We start from the raw sequence: 23033 nt of genomic DNA on the forward strand, positions 1-23033 counted from the left end.
AATACGTCTGTAAGGTCACTCCTCGGTCTCCTAAGCTCCACTGGTATGCTGAAAGCCTTCTTCACCGCCCTGTCTACCTGTGAATCCATTTTCAAGGACCTATGAAGCTGTACCCCGCATCACTTTGTTCTATAACATTACCCAGGGCCCTACCATTGATTGTGTAAGTCCTACCCTGATTTGCTTTACCAGAATGCAACATTTTGCATTTATCTAAATTAAACTCCATCTCCCAATACTCAACCCATCGGCCCAGTTGATCAAGATCTTGCTGCATTCCTAGATAACCGTCCAAATACACTACATAATCTTGGTGTCATTTGCAAACTTACCATACCTCCTAAATTCTCATCCAAATCATTTATGTAAAGTGACAAATAACAGTGGACCCAGCCCCCATCCCTGTGGCACACCGTTGGTCACAGGCCTCCAGTCTGAAAAACAATCCACTATCAAGACGATCTGTCTTCTACCATCAAGCCAATTTTGTATCCAGTTGGCTAGCTCTCCCTGGATCCCGTGAGATTTAGCCTTACCATACAGTACCTTGTCAAAGGCCTTTCTAAACTTCATGTAAACAACGTCCACTGCACTGCACTCATCTACTTTCCTGGTCAACCCTTCAAAAACTCAATCAAATTTGTGAGGCATGATTTCCACTCACCAAGCCATGCTGACTGTCCCAAATGAGTCCTGGCCTCTCCAAATGCCTGTAGATCCTGTCTCTCAGAATCCTCTCTAACAACTTACCCACCAAGGATGTTAGGCTCACCGGTCTAGAGCTCTCAGGTATTTCCCTGCAGCATTTCTTAAATAATGGCACAACATTAGCCCCCTCCAATCTTCAGGCTGTTGATGATCTAAATATTCTCCCTCATTCCCTCCAACTAATATTATTGATGGTTCACACAAGAAGTAGGAGCAGGAGAAACTCATATAGCCTGTCATGGCTGATCTTTGGCTTCAACTTCAATCTCCTGCCCATTACCTTTGATTCACTGAGAGACCAACCATTTGTCAGGCCCACCTTAAATCTATTCAATGATAAAGAATGTACAACTCTTTGCGGTGGTGAATACCGAATGTTCAGACCCCTTTCAGTGAAGAAATTTCTCATCTCAGTCCCTTTTATCCCGAGACTCAGCCTCAATGTTTTAGATTCCTGCCCAGCAGAAACAATCTCTCGGCATCTACACTATCAAAACCCCTTAGAATGTTTTATCTTTTAATAAGACAGTCTCTAATTCTTCTAAACTCCAAAGAACACAGACCCGTTTTGCTCAGACTCTCAACACAGGACAACCCCCTCATCTCATGTCTTAATTTAGTGCAACTTCTCTGTACTGCCTAGTGTGACAACATATATTAAATACGGAGACCAAAAATTCACACAGTGCCCCAGACATTGTATAATTGTAACATGGCTTCTCTGTTCTTACATTCCAATCCCCTTGCAATAAAGGCCAATAATTATTTGTCTTCCTCATTGCTTGGTGTACCGTGAAACTTGCACATTTCATACAAATCTGTTTGAATATCAGCACTTATGAAGACACTTTATGTTTAATCTTGCTTGGAGGACTAAAGTTCTAAAAGATTCTGGAAAAAGGAATTTATTTCAAAATCGGTGGTCACACCTGGAGTTGTTTCTTTAAAAAAATTATTGCAAGTTCACTGTGGACATTGGAGTTAATTTTAAAAAGGCTTCCGAGAAATCCTGCATCATGTCTCGCTGTGGTAGTGTGCTGGAAATCAAACTCTGCTTTTCCCAGAATCATCACAAAAGTTAAAGATTTTATCAAATTATGCAGAATTCCCTGGCCCCTCTACCCAGGCCTCTCGGGATTCTGTAGGTTTCAATGAGATCGCACCTCATCCTTCTAAATTCCATCAAACACACATCCAGAATCCTTAACCGCTCCTTAAACGACAAGGCTTTCATCCTCAGGATCATTCTTGTAAACCTCTTCTGGACCCCCTCCAATGCCAATACATCTTTCTTTAGATACGGGGCCAAAAACTGTACATATTATTCCAAATGTGGTCTGACCAGAGTCTTATGTAGCTTCAGCAGTGCATCTCTGCTGTTGTATTCTAGCCCTCTTGAAATGAATGTGAACATTGCAGTTGCCTTCCTAACTGCCAACTGAACCTGCATTTTAAAAGAATCCTGAACTAGGACTCCTAAGTCCCTTTGTGCTTCAGATTTCCAAAGTCTTTCCCCGTTTAGAAAATAGTTTATATCTCTATTCTTCCTACTAAAAAGGTGGAACTTCACCCTTTCTCAAAATGTATTCAATCTTCCACTTCCTTGCCCACACTGTAGTGTGTCCAAGTGCTTCTGCAACCTCCCTGCTTCCTCAACACTACCTACTCCCCCACTTATATTCATGTCATCTGCAAATTTAGCAACAATGCCCTCAGTTCCTTCATCCAGATTGTTAATATATTATCATGTGTAGTTATGGTCCCAACACAGATCCCTGTGGAACTCCACTAGTCACTGAGTGCTATCCTGAAAAAGACCACTTTATCCCCACTCTCTGCTTTCTACCAGTCAGCCATGCCTGTACCTTGCCCCTAACACCATGGGCTTTTCTCTTATTTGGAAACCTCCTGTGTGGCATCTTGTCAAAGCCTCTGGAAATCCAAATAAAAACTGAAAGAACTGAGAATGCTGTAATTCAGGGACAAAACCAGAAGTTGATGGAAAAGCTCAGGAGGTCTGGCAGCATCTGTGAAGAAAATATCAGAGTTGAAGTTTCGGGTCCGGTGACCCTTCCGAGGATAGGTCACCAGACCCAAAACGTTAGCTCTGACATTTTCTTCACAGATGCTGCCAGACCTGCTGAGCTTTTCCAGAAACTTCTGGTTTTGCCTCTGGATATCCAAATAGATTACATCCACTGGTTCATATTTGTCTAACTTACTTGTTACCTCCTCAAAGAAGTCTAACAGATTTGTCAGGCATGACCTCCCCTTAATGAAGCCATGCTAACTCAGCCCTATTTTACCGTACACTTTCAAGTACTCTGCCATCTCATCCTTAAAATCTTACTACTGATCGAGGTCAGGCTAAACAGCTTATAATTTCCTATCTTCTGCCTTCCTCCCTTCTTAAACAGGGGTGTTACATTCATTTTCCAGTTCTCTGGGACCCTCCATGACTGGTTCATAACTTGCAAAGCCTCTGACTTATTGCAGCAACTGGTTACGGAAATAAACTGGCTATGAAAATAAACTGGCAGTATTAATGTTTTAGATATTTTTAACTGCAGAGATTAAAACAGAACCTCTCTTCCTACGGTCCAAAAGCTCCTGTCCATATTGTTCTCACCCACAAAGCTGTTCAGCTGCCTGGGAGGGAATCACATGATTGTTGCCAGGCAAAAGGCTTTTGGCATTGACAACTAGTCACCACTCCACAACCAAGCAGATACTTGTTGCCAGCCAAATCTTCATTAGTAGACATCCCTGGCTCCAGCCCATCTATACTTATTTTCCCCAGAGTAAACAGCACCTATCATGAGTGTCAGTGGCCTGCTTTTCAAAATTACAGCAATCTCTTCCATGCTACTTGATTTTTAGAACATTCCTTTTCACATTTCAGTCCTTAATCAAAAATACAGAAAAATGAGAAGATCCATTCTTTACATAACTGGTGATAACTGCTTGCTTTTCTCTGGGGTCTACATGGTCTGTTTTTGAACAGTGACTGGCTTCACAAAGTTCTTGTTTTATCTGTTTGATTTGGAGGGAAGTCTACTTAGAACAAAAACCGAAAGAACTGCGGATGCTGTGAATCAGGAACAAAAACAAAGTTGCTAGAGTTGCTAACTCTTTTTTCCTTCACAGATGCTGCCAGACCTGCTGAGCTTTTCCAGCAACTTTGTTTATAGCAGGCTATCCTCCAACTCAGCTTGTTCTAAGTAGAACAAAAACAAACTGCTCAGTTGATCTCACCCATTTCTGAAAGGATAACCTTCCACATCCATTCACATATTTGTCTCTTTTTAGGAGATTAATTGCAAGAATAACTCAAGATTGTATTTCCTGAGAAAACTGTGCTTGCAAGACTTGAGATGGTGTTTGATGAATGACTTTATCACAAGTGCTCGAACAACAGACTCTGGAACACTCTATGCTTTATTTATTTGCCTTGAAGAACAACACATTAGCTAAAGTGTATTTTTTCAGAAAGCCAGTTTCGACAGAGAAAACTATTCTTTTCCTGTTGAGTGAGAGTTCGTGTGCATGTATTGGGCATAGTAAAAGAGATAAGCAAGTCACACTTGTACATTACTGGATGTGTACATCAGTTATTATATCTTTATTGAACAAAACTGTTTTGACCAATTCAGTTGTGTTCAAAAAATCTGGTGTCTCAATACTTCTTGTTTAAAATCCAATAATAGATGGAGGTATTTAATTGGTTTCCCTAGTAACTAGAAATTTTCAATTTTATGTTCTGACCCATGGAATGGTGGGTCTAGAGCGATAGTGCAATCCTACAGCCTCAGCTGAGCATAAAACTGGTAATTAATTGAAGATATCTAATGGGGATATTGTTTAACAGTAAGTGCTGCATTAATAATTGCAAAGGAATAATAGGAAATACACTAAGTTTCTTGCAAAATATTATACTAAAATGGCTTATTACGACTTTTCCAGAGGTGAAAGATTTAACCCTGGTGATTTGCAAACAATAACCAAGGTTGGCTAATTGAATTGGCTAAGAGGTTAGGATTAGAGTTAAAAGTAGGGGATAGGAAGACCAACATAATTATGGAAGAGGATATGCCGGAAGTCTTAAAACACATTAAGGTAGGTAGATCCCTGGGACCTGATGACGTGTATCCCAGGACTTTATGGGAGGCTAGGGAGGAAATTGTGGGGCCCCTAGTGAAAGTTACGCCTTGCTGCTTTGCTGTAAGAGTACAGTAGTCTTCATCATTAGAAATTGCCACCCTAGATAACGAATCCCTGAACAATCCCCACATTGATCAGTGGAGCTCAAAAAGAACATGTTTGAAAGGTGAAGACTTTCTCTAGCAATTTGCCAAGAGCTAAAATTTGCAGTTACTTTGATATTGATCAGACACTGGTCAGTTCTGGTTTGATAAAATCAGTCTGGTAATAGATCTGATAAACACAATCCTCTTGGAAAGTAGAACAATAAGTAAATTAGAGAATTTTGTAGGCCAGCATATTTCGGGGCATGATGGAGGGATTTCTGACTCCCCATCCCTATACTGATCACCTCATTAAGGGTGACCAGAAACAATTATTCAAAATGGAATATGACAACCGCACATGCACAGACACAGACACAGCCAGTGTCATCACCTAACCATAACAGGACAGGTTGCAGGAAGCATCTATGCATGTGCCAACGAAACCACCACATTCAGCACAGAGGGGTCGGGGAGGTGAAGAGGAGGTTTGGGCCCCCAGCTGGAGTGTGACACTGCAATGCCAGGAGTGGACATGGGGGAGACCAGTCCAGCAGCCGGGGTGAAGGTGTCATGAGGTTGGGAGATTTGCTCCAGGGACATTGGAGTAGGGAAGGGGAACTGCACTGGGAGCCAGCCCCCTTTTCCCTGAGTGTGTTGGGAAGGTTGCAGAAGATTTGGAGGCATTAGGGGATGTGCAATAAAATAAATTTATTTGATACTAAGGTACTGCCAGCATTAGACAGGCTGCTGTTTCTTGCTGCTTGAAAATTACATTTGTTTTCTTTCTGCTTTTTGCGCCACTTCGAGGTGACATTCATAGGATACTCAGCCTCTTGGCACACACAAACAGGAGGAGATTATGTCCGCTGGCAGACATCCCCGTTCCCCCCAGCCCCCCACCTTCAACAATTAAAGCTTTTAAGACTGAGTGTATGCAGTTGAAAATGTTTCCACAAACAATCGTCACAATACTCAAGTGTTTGAGGTGACTTTCGCTCTATTCCAAAGAATTATATGTATAATGAATGAGTTTAAGAGAGACACAGAAGAAAATTAACTAATTTTTAAAAAAATAACGCGTTTTTCCTAATCAACTCATTCAGGAATGTTATTACATACCTCTGGAACAGGTGGGACTTGTACCTGGCCTTCTGGTCCAGGGGTAGATATATCACCACTGTGCCACAAGAGGGCCTAAAATTAACCAACTTAAAGATGATTGTTGATTACCTAGTAGCAGTAGCTAGTTCAGAAGCAGATGAAATTTCTGTAGAAAGGAATTGACTCGAAACTAAGAGTGAACAAGTGAACATGAGAGAACTATAAATTATCTGAGAGATACAAAAGTAAGAGAAGCTTCTGTAATGTCTCAGTAGCTGAGAAATTTACCTGAACTCTCAACTAGTTTTCTTCCTAAGCTCTCATTTTCCTACCACTTCCTTTGTTCAATGGAAAGGAAGTCATAAATTTGTGCTGTCGTTCACAATGTACAGTGACTATAAAACAGTTCTGCAAAAACCTCTTAAGTATGTGAAGAATAAAGACAGCTAGGACAATAATCTAAAAGCCCACAGCAAACATTACAAAAATTACAATTGTGAGAAAGCATAATTAAATTTTATTTTGTGTATCATAAATCTACTCATCATTTTTAAAAAAAATGGAGACGTACAAATTGGATTGTACTTTACTAATTATCATATTGTGAGAACATGACGAAGTTCAGGGGTTGTGGTAATATTTGGAAAGGAATTGGTGCCAATTCTTGATGTGAATCATAGGACAATGACAATATATGGGAATAGGAGATGTGCATGTCATAAACCTTAACAGTTAAAGCCTCATAATTAAAAAGCCTCATAATTAAAGCCTTTTGGCAGATATTGTTGCAGTAATCAGATTCAACAACTTTGTTTTCATGCAACCAATATATTTCATGAGTAAAGACTGACTTGAATTTATACAGCAAAACCTCACAGAGGTCCAGAGTACTTTCCTGACAATGTGTATTTTTTAAATTTAACACTATTGTAATGCAGATAGGACAGAACAAACTCCCAAAAACAGCAATGCGATGACAATGAGATGGTTGTGGTAATCTTGCTTGAGGGATTACAAAGGCATTGAGGATAGAGCCCTTGTTCTTCTTTAAAATAGCACCATGTGGTACTAAAATGCAGCATTCCAAAATACCGCCTTGGAATGTTATTCTGAAAGGAATTTATTTTTACAGCTGTAGGGTGGGTCTTTAATCTGGAATTTCCTGATTCAGACCTTAGAATGTTGCTCATTCTGCCACATCCTGGCACCATATTTACATAAAAACAAACAAATTAGGAGCAGAAGTAGGACATGCCCTTTGAGCCTCCTCACCACTCAATAAGATAACAGCTAAAATGTTTTGTGTTCTCAGTTCCACAATCTAGATCCAATAATCTTTGTTTCCTTGCCAACAAGAATCTATCCACTATCACCTTAAAAACACTCAGTGACCATGCTTTCACGGCTTTCTGAGCTGGTGTTCCAAATATATAATATATACTCAGTCAGAATGAAAGAACACACAATTAAGAACAGGTGTGTATATATATTGTCTGGGCTGAGTGTAAATTCTAATTAGTGCCTTAACACAGTTGAAACCTAATATTTTTGTTTGTGCATGCTATATATGCTATTTATGTAACAGCCTGATCAACATTAAATACAGGTGTTATCATATAACAACAGCATTGTCTTTCTAAAATTAATAGCCTAGGGCAAAATGTTCTAGAGGTTCAGTGCCTGATGTCAGCTACTATTGACACCTCCTTCTCCTGAAAACATTAAAAAGTGAAACCTGTACAGTCAGTCAAACACAACATAAAGATAAACAAGTTAAAAATAAAAAAAAGTGCACAGATTTATGTGCTACAATAATGCTAAATGTGGACGATTGAATCTTGCATCATCTAATTGTTGTACTTGAGACTTTTCATGGGCTAAGATAGATTTTAAAAAGTGACAAACATGGATCTAGGATCTAAAGTAACTATAGTGGTTACTTGATTTACTGAAATTCATGTGGAATAAATGAAACATTCTGCCCTGAAATGAACATTTTATCTAAAGATGTTGAAACCAAGCAACTAAGCTTCAAGAAATTTGCATCTGCTGTTAATTAATATGTATATGACAATTTCACATATTGGGAAATGAAAGGCTGGCTGCCAGTTTCGAAAGCCAGTTGAGACTCTGGAATACATTCACTGAACTATATTTCAACAGCTGCTTTTGATTAGCAGTGCAGAAAGAACAACACAGATTCATAACAGAACCTGGAAGGTTTACTCTTTTTATCTCCTTGCCTGTTTTCTTTCATCATCTCAGCATATAGACCATAAGACAGAGGAGCAGAAGTAGGCCATTCAGTCCATAGCTTCTGCTCCACCAGTCAATGAGATCATGGCTGATCCAATTATCCTCAACTCCACTTTCTTGACTTATCCCCATACCCTTTGATTTCCATACTGATTGAAAGTTTATTTATCTATCTCAGCCTTGAATATGTTTTAATGACCCAGCCTTGACAATCTTGTGTGGTAAAAAAATTCCACAGATTCACTGTGTACGGAAAGAAAAAAATCCTTCCCATCTCTGTCTTAAATGTTCTGTGGCCATGCCCTCTGTTCCTAGATTTATCCACAAGGAGAAACAAACACCCTATTTGGTGGATTCTCAACTGCCTCGGAAATTTCCTAGCAAGTCACTCAGTTCAAGGGCAGCTAGGGACCGGCAATAAATACTGGCCAGCCAGTGATACACATATGCCATGAATGAATAAAAAAAGACATCAAGTCTGTGCACCTACCCCCTCAAGAACATAATGTTTCAATAAAGACTCTTCTCATTCCTCCAAATGCCAATGACTACCAGCCCAGTTTCTCAATCTCTCCTTATGTAAAATTTTCTCCATGCTGAGAAAGAACGTAGCGAACCTTCTCCACACTGTCTCCAATGCTTGCATATCTTTCTTAAAAAAGGGGATCAAAACTATTTACAGTATTTCAACTGTGATATGACTAGTACCAAATATAGTTTTTGCAAGACCTCCCTATTTTTGTACTCAATTCCCTTTGAAATAAAAGGCCAACATTCCATTTGCCTGATGAGCTTGGATGCTGGCTTTTTGTGATTCATGCACAAGGACACCCAAATCCCTCTGTGCTGCAGCTTTCTGCAATCAACTTCCTATTTAATTAATATTCAGTTCTTCTATTCTTTGTGCCAAAATGCATAACCTCACATTTTCTCACATTATATTGCACCTGCCAATAGTGAAAAACAAATTGGAAAAACAACCATTCACTGAAAATTCAAATGGAGTTACAATTTCCACTACTGCTGAAGATACAGATCAACCATTAAATGACTGTGGTCTCAGGTTAAGAATCTAACTCCTTAAGGATTATGGGACTTTTTTAACTGTATAACCATATTGTCCCTGTCTGTATCAGAAACTCTCAATTTTAAAATTATTGTGTCTGTGTATGTTTGAGGTCACTTTTTTTTAAATTTTATTCGCGATTGGGGGGAAATAGAGTTCCCCTTTCATTCAAGAAATCCTTGGTAATTGGCTGCTTCATTATATTGTGAACTACATTTTTAATCAAACTGTCCTAGTTGCACGCTAAAAAGAATTAAAAGTATTTGTTGCATCTGACTGAGACAGGTTTAAAAAGAAGGAAGCCAATTTTTCCCTCCATACCATGTCATAATAGGAGGTACATTATTATTAAAAAATCATCTTGATTCCAACCTGCTCCTTTCTGGTTTTAATGGGGGTGAGTGACCAATCTCTCCCAAGGTGGTCAAATATAATGTTAATGCTGCAAATCCCAATAGCGTTTTGTTTTCATAATTTAACTATGGACAACCTAATTAGGAACTCCAGAAGCTATATCCAGGTAGCAGCCTCAAACTCGATGAGATGAGTGCTTTTACAATAATCTGCTGGATCCAGCATGCCTGCCTGGGTATTCCCCTGTGATTCTGCACCCCTAAACATTTTCAATCTCGTCCTGACCTTCACAGAGCCTCCCATACCCAGTTTACCCTTCTGAGCTCCCATCTGATGACACCAGCCTCCTCATCACGTAACACTGTAATGTCTGACCTCTCCGCGGCTGCGAACTTCCACCCAAAAAATATACCCCAACACTCCAAAATCAATGGCCAACTCCAAGCCTCCATTTCTCCCTCCACATGTTCTCACGTCTGTAATCCCACTCAGATATTCACACTGCTGTCTAGCCTACCAAACACCTGGTGGGCACACACCAAACTCCTAGCTCATCAATAAGCTTTCAATCTCTCTATTCCTCAGGGACCTTAGGATCTACACTTACCCTGATCCTTGATCAACCCCGCCTTCCCTAGGACCGAGGTCCTGGATCACCATTAATAAACATCATCTATCTTGTCTTGTGGCATCCTATGGCCTGCTTATGGCCCAACTAGAAGCTAAATCTGCAGTTACAAAAGGCTTCCAAAGTACGTACCTCTCAGTGATATCAATTACATCCTCTGGATGGGTGGGAGAACCTGATCTTTCAGGCATTCTCTGCTATTCCCTCTGCCCCACTTTCAGCTGGTTAGGCAAGTTAAAATACAGCCCAATGTTTGATAATGACTAGAATTTCAACCGACATCCATGTCCCAAGCAAGAACTGGTGAGCAGTTAGACCACACAGGCCATTTTACAAATGGAAACTGTTAGATTGGTCCTTACTTTGGAACCAGGTATAATATACCAGATAGAAGGATGGTAATCTGAACAGGAACACTTTATTGATGATCCTCACACCCACACAGCTGGTTCAGGACTGGGCCCAAGCTCTGCGCCTCTGCATCAGCTGACCAGCTGTTTTAAAGTGGCAGCACCCCCAATTACATAACTATCACCCCTCCCCCTTTAAAACACCCATTAATAAACAATCATAACTATTAAACAAGCATCTTGGCTAACATATATATACACATTGTCAGGAACATATACAAAACAAAAAAGTGTAAAGAAAACAATCTTTCCTTAGTGTACATTGACATGATCAATCTCTCAGGGAGATGATAATTCCTCAGAGACCATCTCCTCATCTCAGGAACCTTTTCAAGTATAGTCTCCTGGATTCCAGGAAGCTCTTGTTGTTCAGCAGCTACGTCCCTCTGTGATTGGATGTAGTTGTGGCTCATGTCTCCTCCCTGGATATGTCCAACCCTGGCTTGGAGACACGTGCTCCTGACCGAGTCATTGGTCCTATCTGGACCAGCTTGGTGTTCTGAAGGACTTCACCCCATTGGTGAGTTGCAGTGACCAGCTGGCCACTTGTCTACTCCAGACCAATTCATTCTCAGTCTGTACCGTATAAAACAATGGTCCTGTTTGACCAACCGCACAAGCTGTGGACAATTGTCACTCATGACCTGGCAAATATTTCATTGAGTTGGTCTATCATTGCTTCCACTAATACCACCTTCACGACTGCCATCTCAGGCCATTTGGAGTGGGCATCTACAACCACTGGTACTATCTGTCCCTCTCGCGGTCCTGTAAGATCGACGTGAATTTGTTGTGGCCAATCCCGTAGGTGAAGGGGTGACAACGGTGGCACTATTCTTACTAATGGGCAGGATTTGCATGATCCCACTTTCTACCCATTCTGGAAATCCATATTAGGTCACCAAACATAGGTCCTGGCTATATCCTTCATTCGCACCATGCTGAGTTTTCAACTCTTGATGCATCCCGGTGTCATCAGCCAAATGGGTTGCTTTGCTAGCAACTGCACTGTGATCTAGCCTCATTCTTCCTGAGTAGTGGGAAGGCTGGGGAAGATTCAGAGGCCAGATGTAGGGCTGAAGAGACATTAGACAGACCACTACTTTCTGTAGTCTGAAAATTACATTTGTTTTCTTTGCACCACATGGAGGTGACATTCATAGGAAATTCTGCCTCTTGGTACATACAAACAGATGGAGACTACATCTGTTATCAGATAAATCCCCCATTCCCCCACTTCAATAAGTAGAGCTTTTAAGACTGAGTGTATGCAGTTGAAAATGTTTCCCCAAAGGTTCATTGCAATTCAGCTCCAATGAAGAGTCATCAGGACTCGAAATGTTAGCTTGCTCTCTCTCCATGGATGCTGACTGACCTACTGTGGTTGCCAGCATTTCTTGTTTTCATTGTTATACTCACGTGTTTGAGGTGACTATCGCGCTATTCCAAGAATTATATGTTTAAGGAATGAGTTTAAGACAGACAGATTGGAAAATTAACCAATTTAAAGATGATTCTTGATTACCCAGTAGCAGTAGCTAGTTCAGAAGCAGATGAAATTTCTGTAGAAAGGAATTGTCTCAAAACTACAAGTGGACAAGTAAACGTGTGAGAGCTATAAATTATCGGAGAGATACAAAAGTAAGAGAAACTTCTGTAGTGTCTCAGCAATTAAGAAATGTACAGGAACTTTCATCTAGGTCCTCTCCTAAGCTCTCATTTTAAACCCTTTCCTTTGTTCAGTTGAAGGGAAGTCATTAAATTTGTGCTGTCTTTCACAAGGCACAGAGACTATAAAACAGTTCTGTGAGAAACCTCTTAGATATGTGAAGAGTAAAGACAGTTAGGACAACAATCTAAAATCCCACAACAAACATCAGAGATTAGAATTGTGAAAGCACAGTCAAATAAAATATTGACATTTTATTTTGTGTTTCATATTTTGTTCATGTCATTTTCAAAACAGATGGAGAAGGTACAAATTGGATTGAGTGGTTGCCTTATGAAATATCATAGCGCTAGATCATGAGGAAGTTCTCGGGTTGTGGCAATATTTGGAAGGGAATTGGCACCAATTCTTGATGTGAATCATAGGTCAATGACAAAATACGGAGTGGGAGACTCATATTGATTAGAGAGATGCGCAAGTCATTAGCTTTTATGTTTTGCACAATAATTAAAGTAAAGATAAGTGAGGTGTTGCACTTTGGAAAGTCAAACCAAGGTAGGACTTACACAGTTAATGGTAAGGTCCTGAGGATCATTGATCATAGAATCCCTACAGTGTGGAAACAAGCCCTTCAGCCCAACAAGTCCACACCAACCCTCAGAGCATCCCATCCCCCTATAACCCGCCTAATCTACACATCCCTGAACACTACGGGCAATTTAGCATAGCCAATCCACCTCGCCTGCTCATCTTTGGACTGTGGGAGGAAACCGGAGCACCAACAGGAAACCCACGCAGACACGGGAAGAATGTGCAAACTCCACACAGACAGTCGCCCGAGGGTGGAATCGAACCCATGTTCCTGGCACTGTGAGGCAGCAGTGCTAACCACTGAGACACTGTGCCGCCCCCTGAGTGTTGTGAAACAGAGGGAGTTAGGAGTACAAGTACATAGTTCGTTGAAAGTGGCATAACAGATAGACAGGGTGGTGAAGAAGGCATTTAGCATGCTGGCCTTCAGCGGTCGAGGCATTGAGTATAGGAGTTGGGACATCATGTTACAGTCGTATATGTCATTGGTGAGGCCACACTTGGATTATTGTGTATAATTGTGGTCACCCTGTTATAGGAAAAACAAAGTTAAACTGGAAAGTGTGCAAAGAAGATTTACAAAGATGTTGCCAGCACTAGTAGGCCTGAGTTATGGGGAGAGGTTGGCCAGGATAGGACTTTATTCCTTGGAATGTAGGAGAATGAAGGGTGACCTTATTGAGGTGTATAAAATCATGAAGGGCGTAGATAAGATGAATGTATATAGTCTTTTTCTTGGGGATGGGGAATTGAAAACTGGAGAGCATAGGTTTAAGGTGAGAGGGGAAAGGTTTAATAAGGACCTAAGGGGCAATGTCTCCACACAGTGAGTGGTGCGTATATGGAACGCGCTGCCAGGTTGAGGCAAGAGCAACATTTAAAGAACATTTGAATAGGTACATGGATGGGAAGGGTTTGGACGGATGCAGACCAAATGTCAGCAATTGCAACTAGCTGAGTGGGCACCATGGTCAGCATGGAACAGTTTGGACCAAAGGGCCTGTTCCCATGCTGTGTTATTCTATGACTCTATGAATGTTGTTCTGGAATGGATTTATTTTTACATCTGTAGGATGGGTCTTGAATCTGCAAACTTCCTGATTCAGACCTGAGAATGTTGCTCATTGTGCCGTATCTTGGCACCACATATACATATGAACAAACAAATTAGGAGCAGAAGGAGGACATGCCTTTTGAGCCTGCTTCACCATTCAATAAGATAACAGCTGAAATGTTTGTGTTCTCAGTTCCACAATCTGGATCCAATAACCTTTGGTTCCTTGCCAGCAAGAATCTATCTGCCACTACCTTAAAAAACACCCAGTGACCATGCTGTCATTACTTTCTAAGCTGGCGTTCCAAATATGTATAACCAGTTCAGTATGAAAGGACATGCAGTTAAGAACAGGTGTATATATATTGTCTGGGCTGAGTGTAAATTCTATTTAGTGCCTGAACACATTGGAAACCTAATATTTTTGTTTGTGCATGCTTTATATGCTTTTTATGTAACAGCCTGATCGACATCAAATACAGGTGTCATCAAATAACCTAAGAGCATTCTCTTTCTGTACAAGCTGAAATTAATAGCACAAGGTGAAACGTTCTCAAGATTCAGCGCCTGGTGTCAGCTACTACTCCGTCACCTGGAAACATGAAAACGAAGAACCGAAACCTGTACAGTCTGTCAAACATAAAAAACAATTTAAAAATAAAAATAGTGTGCAGATTTATGTGCTACAATAATGTTAAATGCGGACGATTGAATCTTGCATCATCTGATTGTTTTCATAGCCTCTTGTTGTTCTACAGCTACGTCCTTCTCTGGGTGTGGTTGCACTGTGACACTGCTGTTGTCTCCTGCCTGAGAATGGCCAACCCTGGCTCAGAGATACATGACTCGGTCAAGACCACTTGTCCCATCTGGACTGGCTCGATATTCTGAGGATATTCTGATGTTGCTGAGGTCCAGTGCCCTGCTGGTCTGCATGTCTCCCGCAGACCAATTCATCCCTAGTCTGTACCGTATATGACAACGGTCCTGTCAGAGCCACCACAACTGCTGGGATTCATTCTCTCCTCTTTGGAATACGTCCACCCTTCTGGCCGTCTGTCCTTCTTGGTTTCAATCACCTCTCTGATATCTTTCAGCTGCAGTCAGTCAAACATGGTTCTCAGCTGGCAGTATTCATGTAGCATGTTCCTGTACATGCTGAGGAACTTGCTGAGTCACCAACCTAGCAACCCTCCCTTAGCAAAGCCTTTAAAGCCTCCTTCAAGGTTTGAACAAATCTCTTCACCTGGTTGTTTATCGCAAGATGATATGGAGCCAATCTCACATGTCTGACTCTGTGATTTTCCAGGTACTCCTCGAACTCTTGTGCCACAAACTATGGACAATTGTCATTCATGATGTTTTTGGAGTTCCTGAACCTGCCAAATATTTCATCCAGTCAGTCTATCATTTCTTCTGCCAGTACCGACATCATGACAGCTATTTTGGGCCACTTGGAGTGGGCATCCACAACCACTAGTAGCATCTGTCCCTTTAGCAGTCCTGTGGACTCATCCTGAATTTGCTGCCATGGTGTTTGAGGCCATTTTCATGGATAAAAGGGCGATAATGGCAGGCCACTTTCTGACTAATGCACAAGATTTACATGAACCCACTTTCTTCTCAATCTGGAAGCCCACATTCAGCCATCAAAAATAGCTCCTGGCTATCTCCTTCATTTGCACCATGCTGAATTTCCATTACTTGATGAACCAGGCGGTCATCAGCGAATTGGGTTGCTTCACTGGAGTCCAATTCCATCGAGGTAGCAATTTCAAAAGTTGCCTTGAAATCCAGATCTCTCTTTATTAGTAGTTTCCGTTGGATGGCTTCATGTCAGAGGTCACAAACCAAATGAACCCTCCAAATTTGTAAAGTTCTGCTAACCACTTTAAGGCAGCCATGAATTGGGCAATAGATTCTCCTTATTGCAGTATCCTTTTGTAAAAACAGAAATCTTCCACGATCATCAGTGGTTTGGATGCCAAATAATTTCCTAAAACTTTTCATAGCTCTTGGAATGTCTTCTCTGCGGGTTTCTCTGGAATCACAATGGTCTTGCTCGGAATGATACTTAAGAAAATGAGTTGCATGATGTCCTCAGCCACTTTGTTCGCCTTTAAGAACAAATTAAAGCATTCCATGTATAAAGTCCAATTTTCTGACTCTTCATCAAACTGTCCCATCGCCCCAAACTGGCCTGCCATTTTGTTTTCCCGCCGATTGAGTCTCATAAGCCATTCACAGCCCAAGTCCCCTTGGTGCACACTCCTCTGTTGGCCGTTTCCTCACCGGCTGTGCTAGCATACCGTTCCTCCCTGGTGTCGCCTGTAGCCATGTTCCCTCATGACCACTGCTCTCGGTATTACCTCCTTATACCATTTCTGAATTCTGGACGATGTCTCCTCCAGACAAAAACAAAAAGGTGTTTGCACACAGTTCACGGACAGATCCCATACTTGTTGCCGGTTGTTATGTTGGTACTTCCTTTAGAACCAAATATTATATAGCAGGTAGACAAATAGTAAATCTGAACAAGTGGTAAATTGATAAGCCTCACACCTCCACAGCCGGTTCTAGACTGGACCCAGGTTCTGCCCCAGAGTCACATGGCCTGTTCTCTTAAAAGGGACATCACCCAACTACATACATAACAGAAGCCAATTACTTATAGGAGGCAGCAGCATAGTGATAATGTCACTGGAATAATAGAGGGTCAGACTAATGCTCTGGGTTCCAATCCCATGACTGCAGCTGGTGGAATTTATATTTAGTTAATATGAATGGAATATAAAGTTACTCTCAATAATGGTTGCCATGAAACTACCACCAATATTTTTTGCAAAAACCCATCTTTACTAATAATGCCCTTCAGTAAAGGAGATATACCATCTTTAGCTGGTCTGGCCTATGCCACTTTCCAAACTTCAGCAACGTGGATGCCTTCTGAAAAGGTCTAGCAAGCCACTCAGTTCAGCATCAATGAGATGGGCAACAAATATTGGCTCCTCCCAGTGATGCCCACATCCCATGAAAAACAGAGACAAAAATATCCGGTCCTAGGCCTGCCATCCAATTAAAGATGATGGCCTGCCTTTCCAGGCTGTCTACACAATTCAATGGCTGGCAGCTATGTAGCTTTGGCAGTACCACCAGTAGACGTAGTATTTGCTTAGTTTCAAGAGGAAGAAAAGGATATTTTAGGGGATTCTCACAGGCTAGTGGAAATGCTTATTTCAGTGCTAAACCTGGTGTGCATGTATGTTTAGGTGTGTGGAATTAGAGGGGGGACCCTCCATGGGCCATACTTCCATACATCAATGCAGGGTGCATTTGTTACTTGTGAATAATACAATGTACTTTAAATGTTATACGTTTAACAAGAAAGAAATTGAATTTGTTTCAACTTGAACTATAAATGTTTCAATTGAGATTATACAAGTAATTGAACATTTGAAATCTATAGGAAATGCCCATTTATCTCACAAAAAAAATACCCTGTATACTGGGTGAAACGTACCTCCCGAAAGTCTTGTTCAAAATCACGAAGCTGCAGGCATTGTTCGAGTTTGAGGTGGTGTTTTGACCAAAACTGGTCGAAGGCATTTTCAGTTTCATCCAATTGCATCAGTAATCTATTGCAACAAAATTTGGAAATACCAAAGAATTACAACTTAAGCCCAATTGATACTGCAGAATAATCTACTATAAATTATTAAATACTTCTGTAATAGCTCCTTTTTAATATAAACTAAGTGTAAAACTAAAATGAAAGAAGCAAAGTTTTTTTTTACAATTTGAAGTGCAATTGAAGGTAAAAATACAAATTATAAACCATAAAAAGCAGCAAGTCTGTGCTTGTATCTTGATTCACAATTTTATCAAAATCTGATGTGGAGGTGCCAGTGTTGGACTGCCTCATAACTATCTATTCCCTTTTCCCTCATATGCTTGTATAATTTGCTTTTAAGTGCATTATATTTGCTGCAAATGGTAGAAAGATCGACAGTACAATCTGTGGGTGAAGAAATTTCTTCTGAATTCCCTATTGGATTTCTCATTGACTATTATTTTGTTTCATTCTACTTTCCCAAAGAGGAAACATTTTCTCTCTATCCATTTCATCAAAACCTTTCAGAGGTTTGAAGATGTTGCTCAGGTTTTTTCTCAACATTCTTTTTTCAAGAAAAAAGAGAAACTATTGGATGGAATAATAAGCTTTTTCTCACTTGGATTCCAATGAAATTTCCAGCTAAACATGCTGCAATTATTAACTGAAAGGCATTAACGTATAAATTTGTTTGGTGAATGAATGCAAGAAGGAACAAACATAATAATGAGTTAACTTTTATCTTCGATAGAAACAAATGTAGATGTTTCTGATACGGAATCACTTTAATCTAAAGACAATAAAAAACGTTAAAAAAGCAATTTTAGTTATAACACAATATTTTCAAAGAAAAAGTATTGATCTGATTTCAGTCATCACTTAATAACGTTTTACCGTATTTTAAATAATAGTTGTGCAGCAAAGAAAATGTTCTGCTGTTGGTACTGTCACTAACCTTTCAACTGTAGCCATATTTTCCAGTTCATCAGAATTCAGTGCATAATTGGGATTTTTAGTAAGTGGCTCCTTAATACATATTAGTAAAGTGCTGCCTTCCTTTACTGCTAATTTCAATCTCTCCTGAAAAGCAAAAACAAAACCTTGGTAATTGCTGCTTTGAATTGACATTTCAATTTTTTGAAAAAAAATAGCAATAGATGGTATTTAGATTAGTTAATGCTGTGCATTATCTGAATGGATATACAATGCAATGTGCATCCTTTGTCATATTTGTAAAGGCTTTGCCAATTTCGGTGAATGATTGAAGGTAAATAGTGTGATAATGAAGGCAAAAGGAATCCAGCAGTATGTATGAAGTGTCACATGCCATGTGTCCGAAACAAGGTTAAGCTGTGTGTGTGTGTGTGTGTGTGTGTGTATGGGGTGCAGGAAGAATGGAAGGGAGGTAGTGAAAGGGGATTTCATAGTCGGGGGAGAAGACAGGCATTTCTGCAGCATTGACATGGCTCCAGGATGATGTATTGTGTCAATGGTGCCAGGATCAAGGATGTCGTGTACCGGCTGAAGGACTTTCTGGAGGAGGGGCATCAGCCAGAAGTTGTGGAACCATTAATGTCAACGCCAAAGGTAAGAAGGGGAATGAGGTCCTGAAAGCAGATTTTAGGGAGATGGTTGGGGTAATCCAAATTGGAAGGAAGTAAAATCGGTAACATGAAGTTTAAAAAGCTACTGAGGAGACAGGAATATAGGAATAAAAAACCAAGCATTAAGTATACTTCATATACTTCGGAATAAAATTCATAAGACCAAGCAGCATTTACAACTAGCTAGATGATTAAATGGCACAACGAGAATTAAATAGGTATGATCTAATTTCCATTCCAGAAACATGACTTACATGGTGACCAGGACGAGAAACTAAATATTCAAGGATATTCAATGTTTAAGAAGAACAAATAGAACAGTTGAGTGTCTTTGGAATTCCCTTCCTCAAAAGGCACTGGATGCAGAATTTTTAAATAGGTTTAAGGCAGAGGTAGATAGATTCTGGATTAAAAGCTATGGTAAAGTCATAATAGTCCCAAAAGACCACAGGGCTGCTCTCTCATTAGAGAGAGACAACATATGGTGAGTTTAACCTGGGGGTCACCACACCTCAGGCAAGGGGCAAGGTGGGACCTTAATGGTAACCTCAGTAAGAATGGGAACTGAACTCTTGCTGCTGGCGTCACTCTGCCAAGCAAACCAGCTATCCAACCAACTGAGCATGGGGATGAAAGCTTACCGCAAATATGCAGGAATGTAGAGTTGAGGTTAAAAATCAGATCAGCCATGGTCTTATTGAATGGCAGAGCAGGCTCAAAAGGCCAACTTTTACTCTTTGTTCATTTCAGGTAGAGTTGTGCTGATTATAAGAGAGGTGGCTGAAAAATTAGTAAGGGACAATCTCAGATTGGAAGAACAATGTGTGGAATCTGTTTATAGGAAACAGCAAGAGACAGCAGACATTGATTGGAGTTATTTATAAACCACCAATAATAGTCATAGTGTGGGGTGTGGTAGTAATCAGGAGATGAGAGAAATATGTAGCATGGACAACAGTTATCATGAATGTCTAAAACTTGAGGGCATAGGTTTAAGGTGAGAGGGGAGAGAGACACAAAAGGGTCCAGAGGGACAATGTTTTCATGTAGTGGGTGTTGAGTGTCTGGAATGGACTGTCAAAAGTAGTGGTGGAAGCAAGTACAATTTTGTCATTTAAGAAACATTTAGACAAGTACATGGATGGCATAGGTATAGAGGGGGTTAGACCAAACGTGGGCAAATGGGACTAGATTATTTGTGAAAACTGAACAGCACGGACACATTGGGCCCAAGGGCCTGTTTTCATGCTGTAAACCTGTATGACTTCAATCTGCATATGGACTGTGTAAACCAAGTGAGCACTAAAGTTGTGGAAGACATGTTTTTAAGGGTATGTTAATCTTGGCTTTCAGGAGCAGTATGTTGGGTAGCTACAGCATGTGGACTACAGTGGTTCAAGAAGGCAGCTCATCACCACCTTCTCAAGGGCAACTAGGGACAGGCAATGACTGCTGACCAGCAAGCATTGCCCACTTCCCATGAATGAGTTTTAAAGAAGAGCCCTTTGGAAAATGGAACTTATGAAGGAATGAGACAAAAATTAGCTGAGATGGATTACAAAAAGACATTAAAAGGCACGACTGGACATCGGCAATGTTCTTTAAAGAACAGTTCATAGTCAATATAGGCATATTTTTTAAAAGAGCTACTACTTGGCTCACAGTAACTATATTCCTCGAAGGAGCAAAATCTCAAAAAAGGTCAGTAAACAAGTTGACAAAGAAGGTTAAGGATTGTAAACGATTAAAAGAAAAACGATTTATAAAGTTGCCAGAATGTTGGTAGATCTGGCAATTGGGAGGTTTTTGGAATACAGCTAAAGAGTAGCAAGGATCCAAGAAGGAGAGAAAAGTAAATGAATGCAATCTAGAAGAAAAAAAACATGAAAACAAACTGCAAACGCTTCTATAGGTAAGTTAGAAGGAAATGTTTGGCTAAGACGAATGTGAGCCTATGGGCTGAGTCAGCAGAATTTATAATGGGGAATGCAGAACTGGCAAAGAAACTAAATGGTTACTTTGTGATTGTTTTCAGAGTAAGGTACAAGAAATCTCCCAGAATTAGAGATCCAATTGAGTGGGGAGAATGAGGAGTTGAAGAAAATTAGTATCAGTAGGCAGATTGCACTGGAGAAATAAATGGGGCTGAAAAATGCTAAGTCACCGTAACATGTATTCTATATCACAGGATGTTGAAGGAGGTAGCTATATCATCTTCCAAAACTCTCTAAATTCTGAAATGATTCCTGCAGATTGGAAGCTAGCAAATGTCACCCCACTATTTAAGAAGGGAATGAGAGAGAAAGTTAGAAATTACAGACCTGTTAGCCTTATGTCAGTAGTCAAGAAAATGCTAGAATCTATTATAAAGAATGTGATAAATTGACAGTTGGATAATAAAGATAATAAGTAGGCATGGATTTCTGAATGTGAAATCATGTCTGATGAACATGTTGGAATTTCTTAGGATGTTATGAACAAAATTGATAAAGGAGAATTGATGGATGTAGTATTTTTGGATTTCCAGAAGGCTTTTGATCAGATTCCACTGGAGGTTGGTGAGAAAAATTATTTCTCATCTATGTGCTTTAATGTACTTGCATGGAGTAAGGATTAGTTGGCAGGCAGAAAACAGACAATAGGAATTAACCAGGTCATCCATCTGTTGGCAGGTTGCAACTAGTGGTGTAATGCAAGGTTCAGTCATTGGGTCCCAGCTATATATGAAATATTTAGACAGGGAGATGAAATATAATATTTCCAAATTTACAGATGATGCAAAGTTAAGAGTGGAGGGGGAAGGTGTGTTGCAAGGAAGATATTAAGTGGCTTCAAGAGCATTTGGACATGCTTTGTGAATTGGCAAGAATGTGAAATACAATGTGGAAAAATGTGATGTTATCCAGGTGATAGGAGAAATAGACATTACAGTACAAATAAACTTTTGAATTAGGTAATAACTCCACGGAAATAGCCAAGGTACATTTTCCAAATGTTTAAAGCATGCATTTGCTAAATTGCTAATGATAATTTTTAGGCTGAAGTATTACCATGTAAGCATTGTCAGAAAGCAAGGTGTTACTGGTTTTACACCACTGTTTTCATAGATATAAAATGGTTCCCATAAGAAAACAATTCGTTCCTTATAACTATCATGATAATTAAAAATAATGACACACAGTACCACCATAACATCTACTACCTTTAGTTCATTGCGTTTTTCTGTGTGAATTGTGAGCAGTACTTTTGTAGACTGGACATCATTGGGTAATTCTGTCTCTGCAAGTTCAGTGCCAAATGACTGTAATAGCTGTGCTGTTGTTTTCACTGTCATAGCAAAATTTTCTATGGCCTGAAAATAAATATTTGAAATTTCAGTGAAACCATGTGACTTAAAGGCTAATATACTCAGTCTCATTTTCATACTAACTTGTTTTACTTGTTGTACATCTGTTTTATATTAAGATTTTGAGAGGTTTGAAAGCCTCTGTGCAATGTGCAATTTAATATTAGTAATGATTTGTCTTTATTAATATAGGCTAAGTAATTGCATCAAAGTTTCAGTTAGTTGCAAAAATACAAAGTTGGCAACTGATAATAAAAACCAAAATAACTGCGGATGCTGTAAATCAGGAACAAAAACAAAGTTGCTGGAATAGCTCAGCAGGTCTGGCAGCATCCGTGAAGGAGAAAACAGAGTTAACGTTTCGGGTCTGGTGACCCTTCCTCAGAACG

The 23033-nt window shown here is 40.1% G+C and overlaps 1 protein-coding gene across 1 annotated transcript in view; it reads right to left on the minus strand.

The window, feature by feature from the left end:
• The window catches only part of mcf2l2 (MCF.2 cell line derived transforming sequence-like 2), a 314201-nt gene that overhangs the window by 166747 nt on the left and 124421 nt on the right, over positions 1-23033 (minus strand). The window contains exons 7-9 of the mRNA XM_048604308.1: positions 22501-22650; positions 18650-18774; positions 17605-17719 (exon numbers count right to left, since the gene is read on the minus strand). Coding sequence (XP_048460265.1) covers positions 17605-17719; positions 18650-18774; positions 22501-22650 — 390 coding nt within the window. The remainder of the gene's footprint in view (positions 1-17604; positions 17720-18649; positions 18775-22500; positions 22651-23033) is intronic.

Source organism: Rhincodon typus, chromosome 13 (assembly GCF_021869965.1).
Source record: "Rhincodon typus isolate 14 chromosome 13, sRhiTyp1.1, whole genome shotgun sequence".
Taxonomy (NCBI): Eukaryota; Metazoa; Chordata; class Chondrichthyes; order Orectolobiformes; family Rhincodontidae; genus Rhincodon; species Rhincodon typus.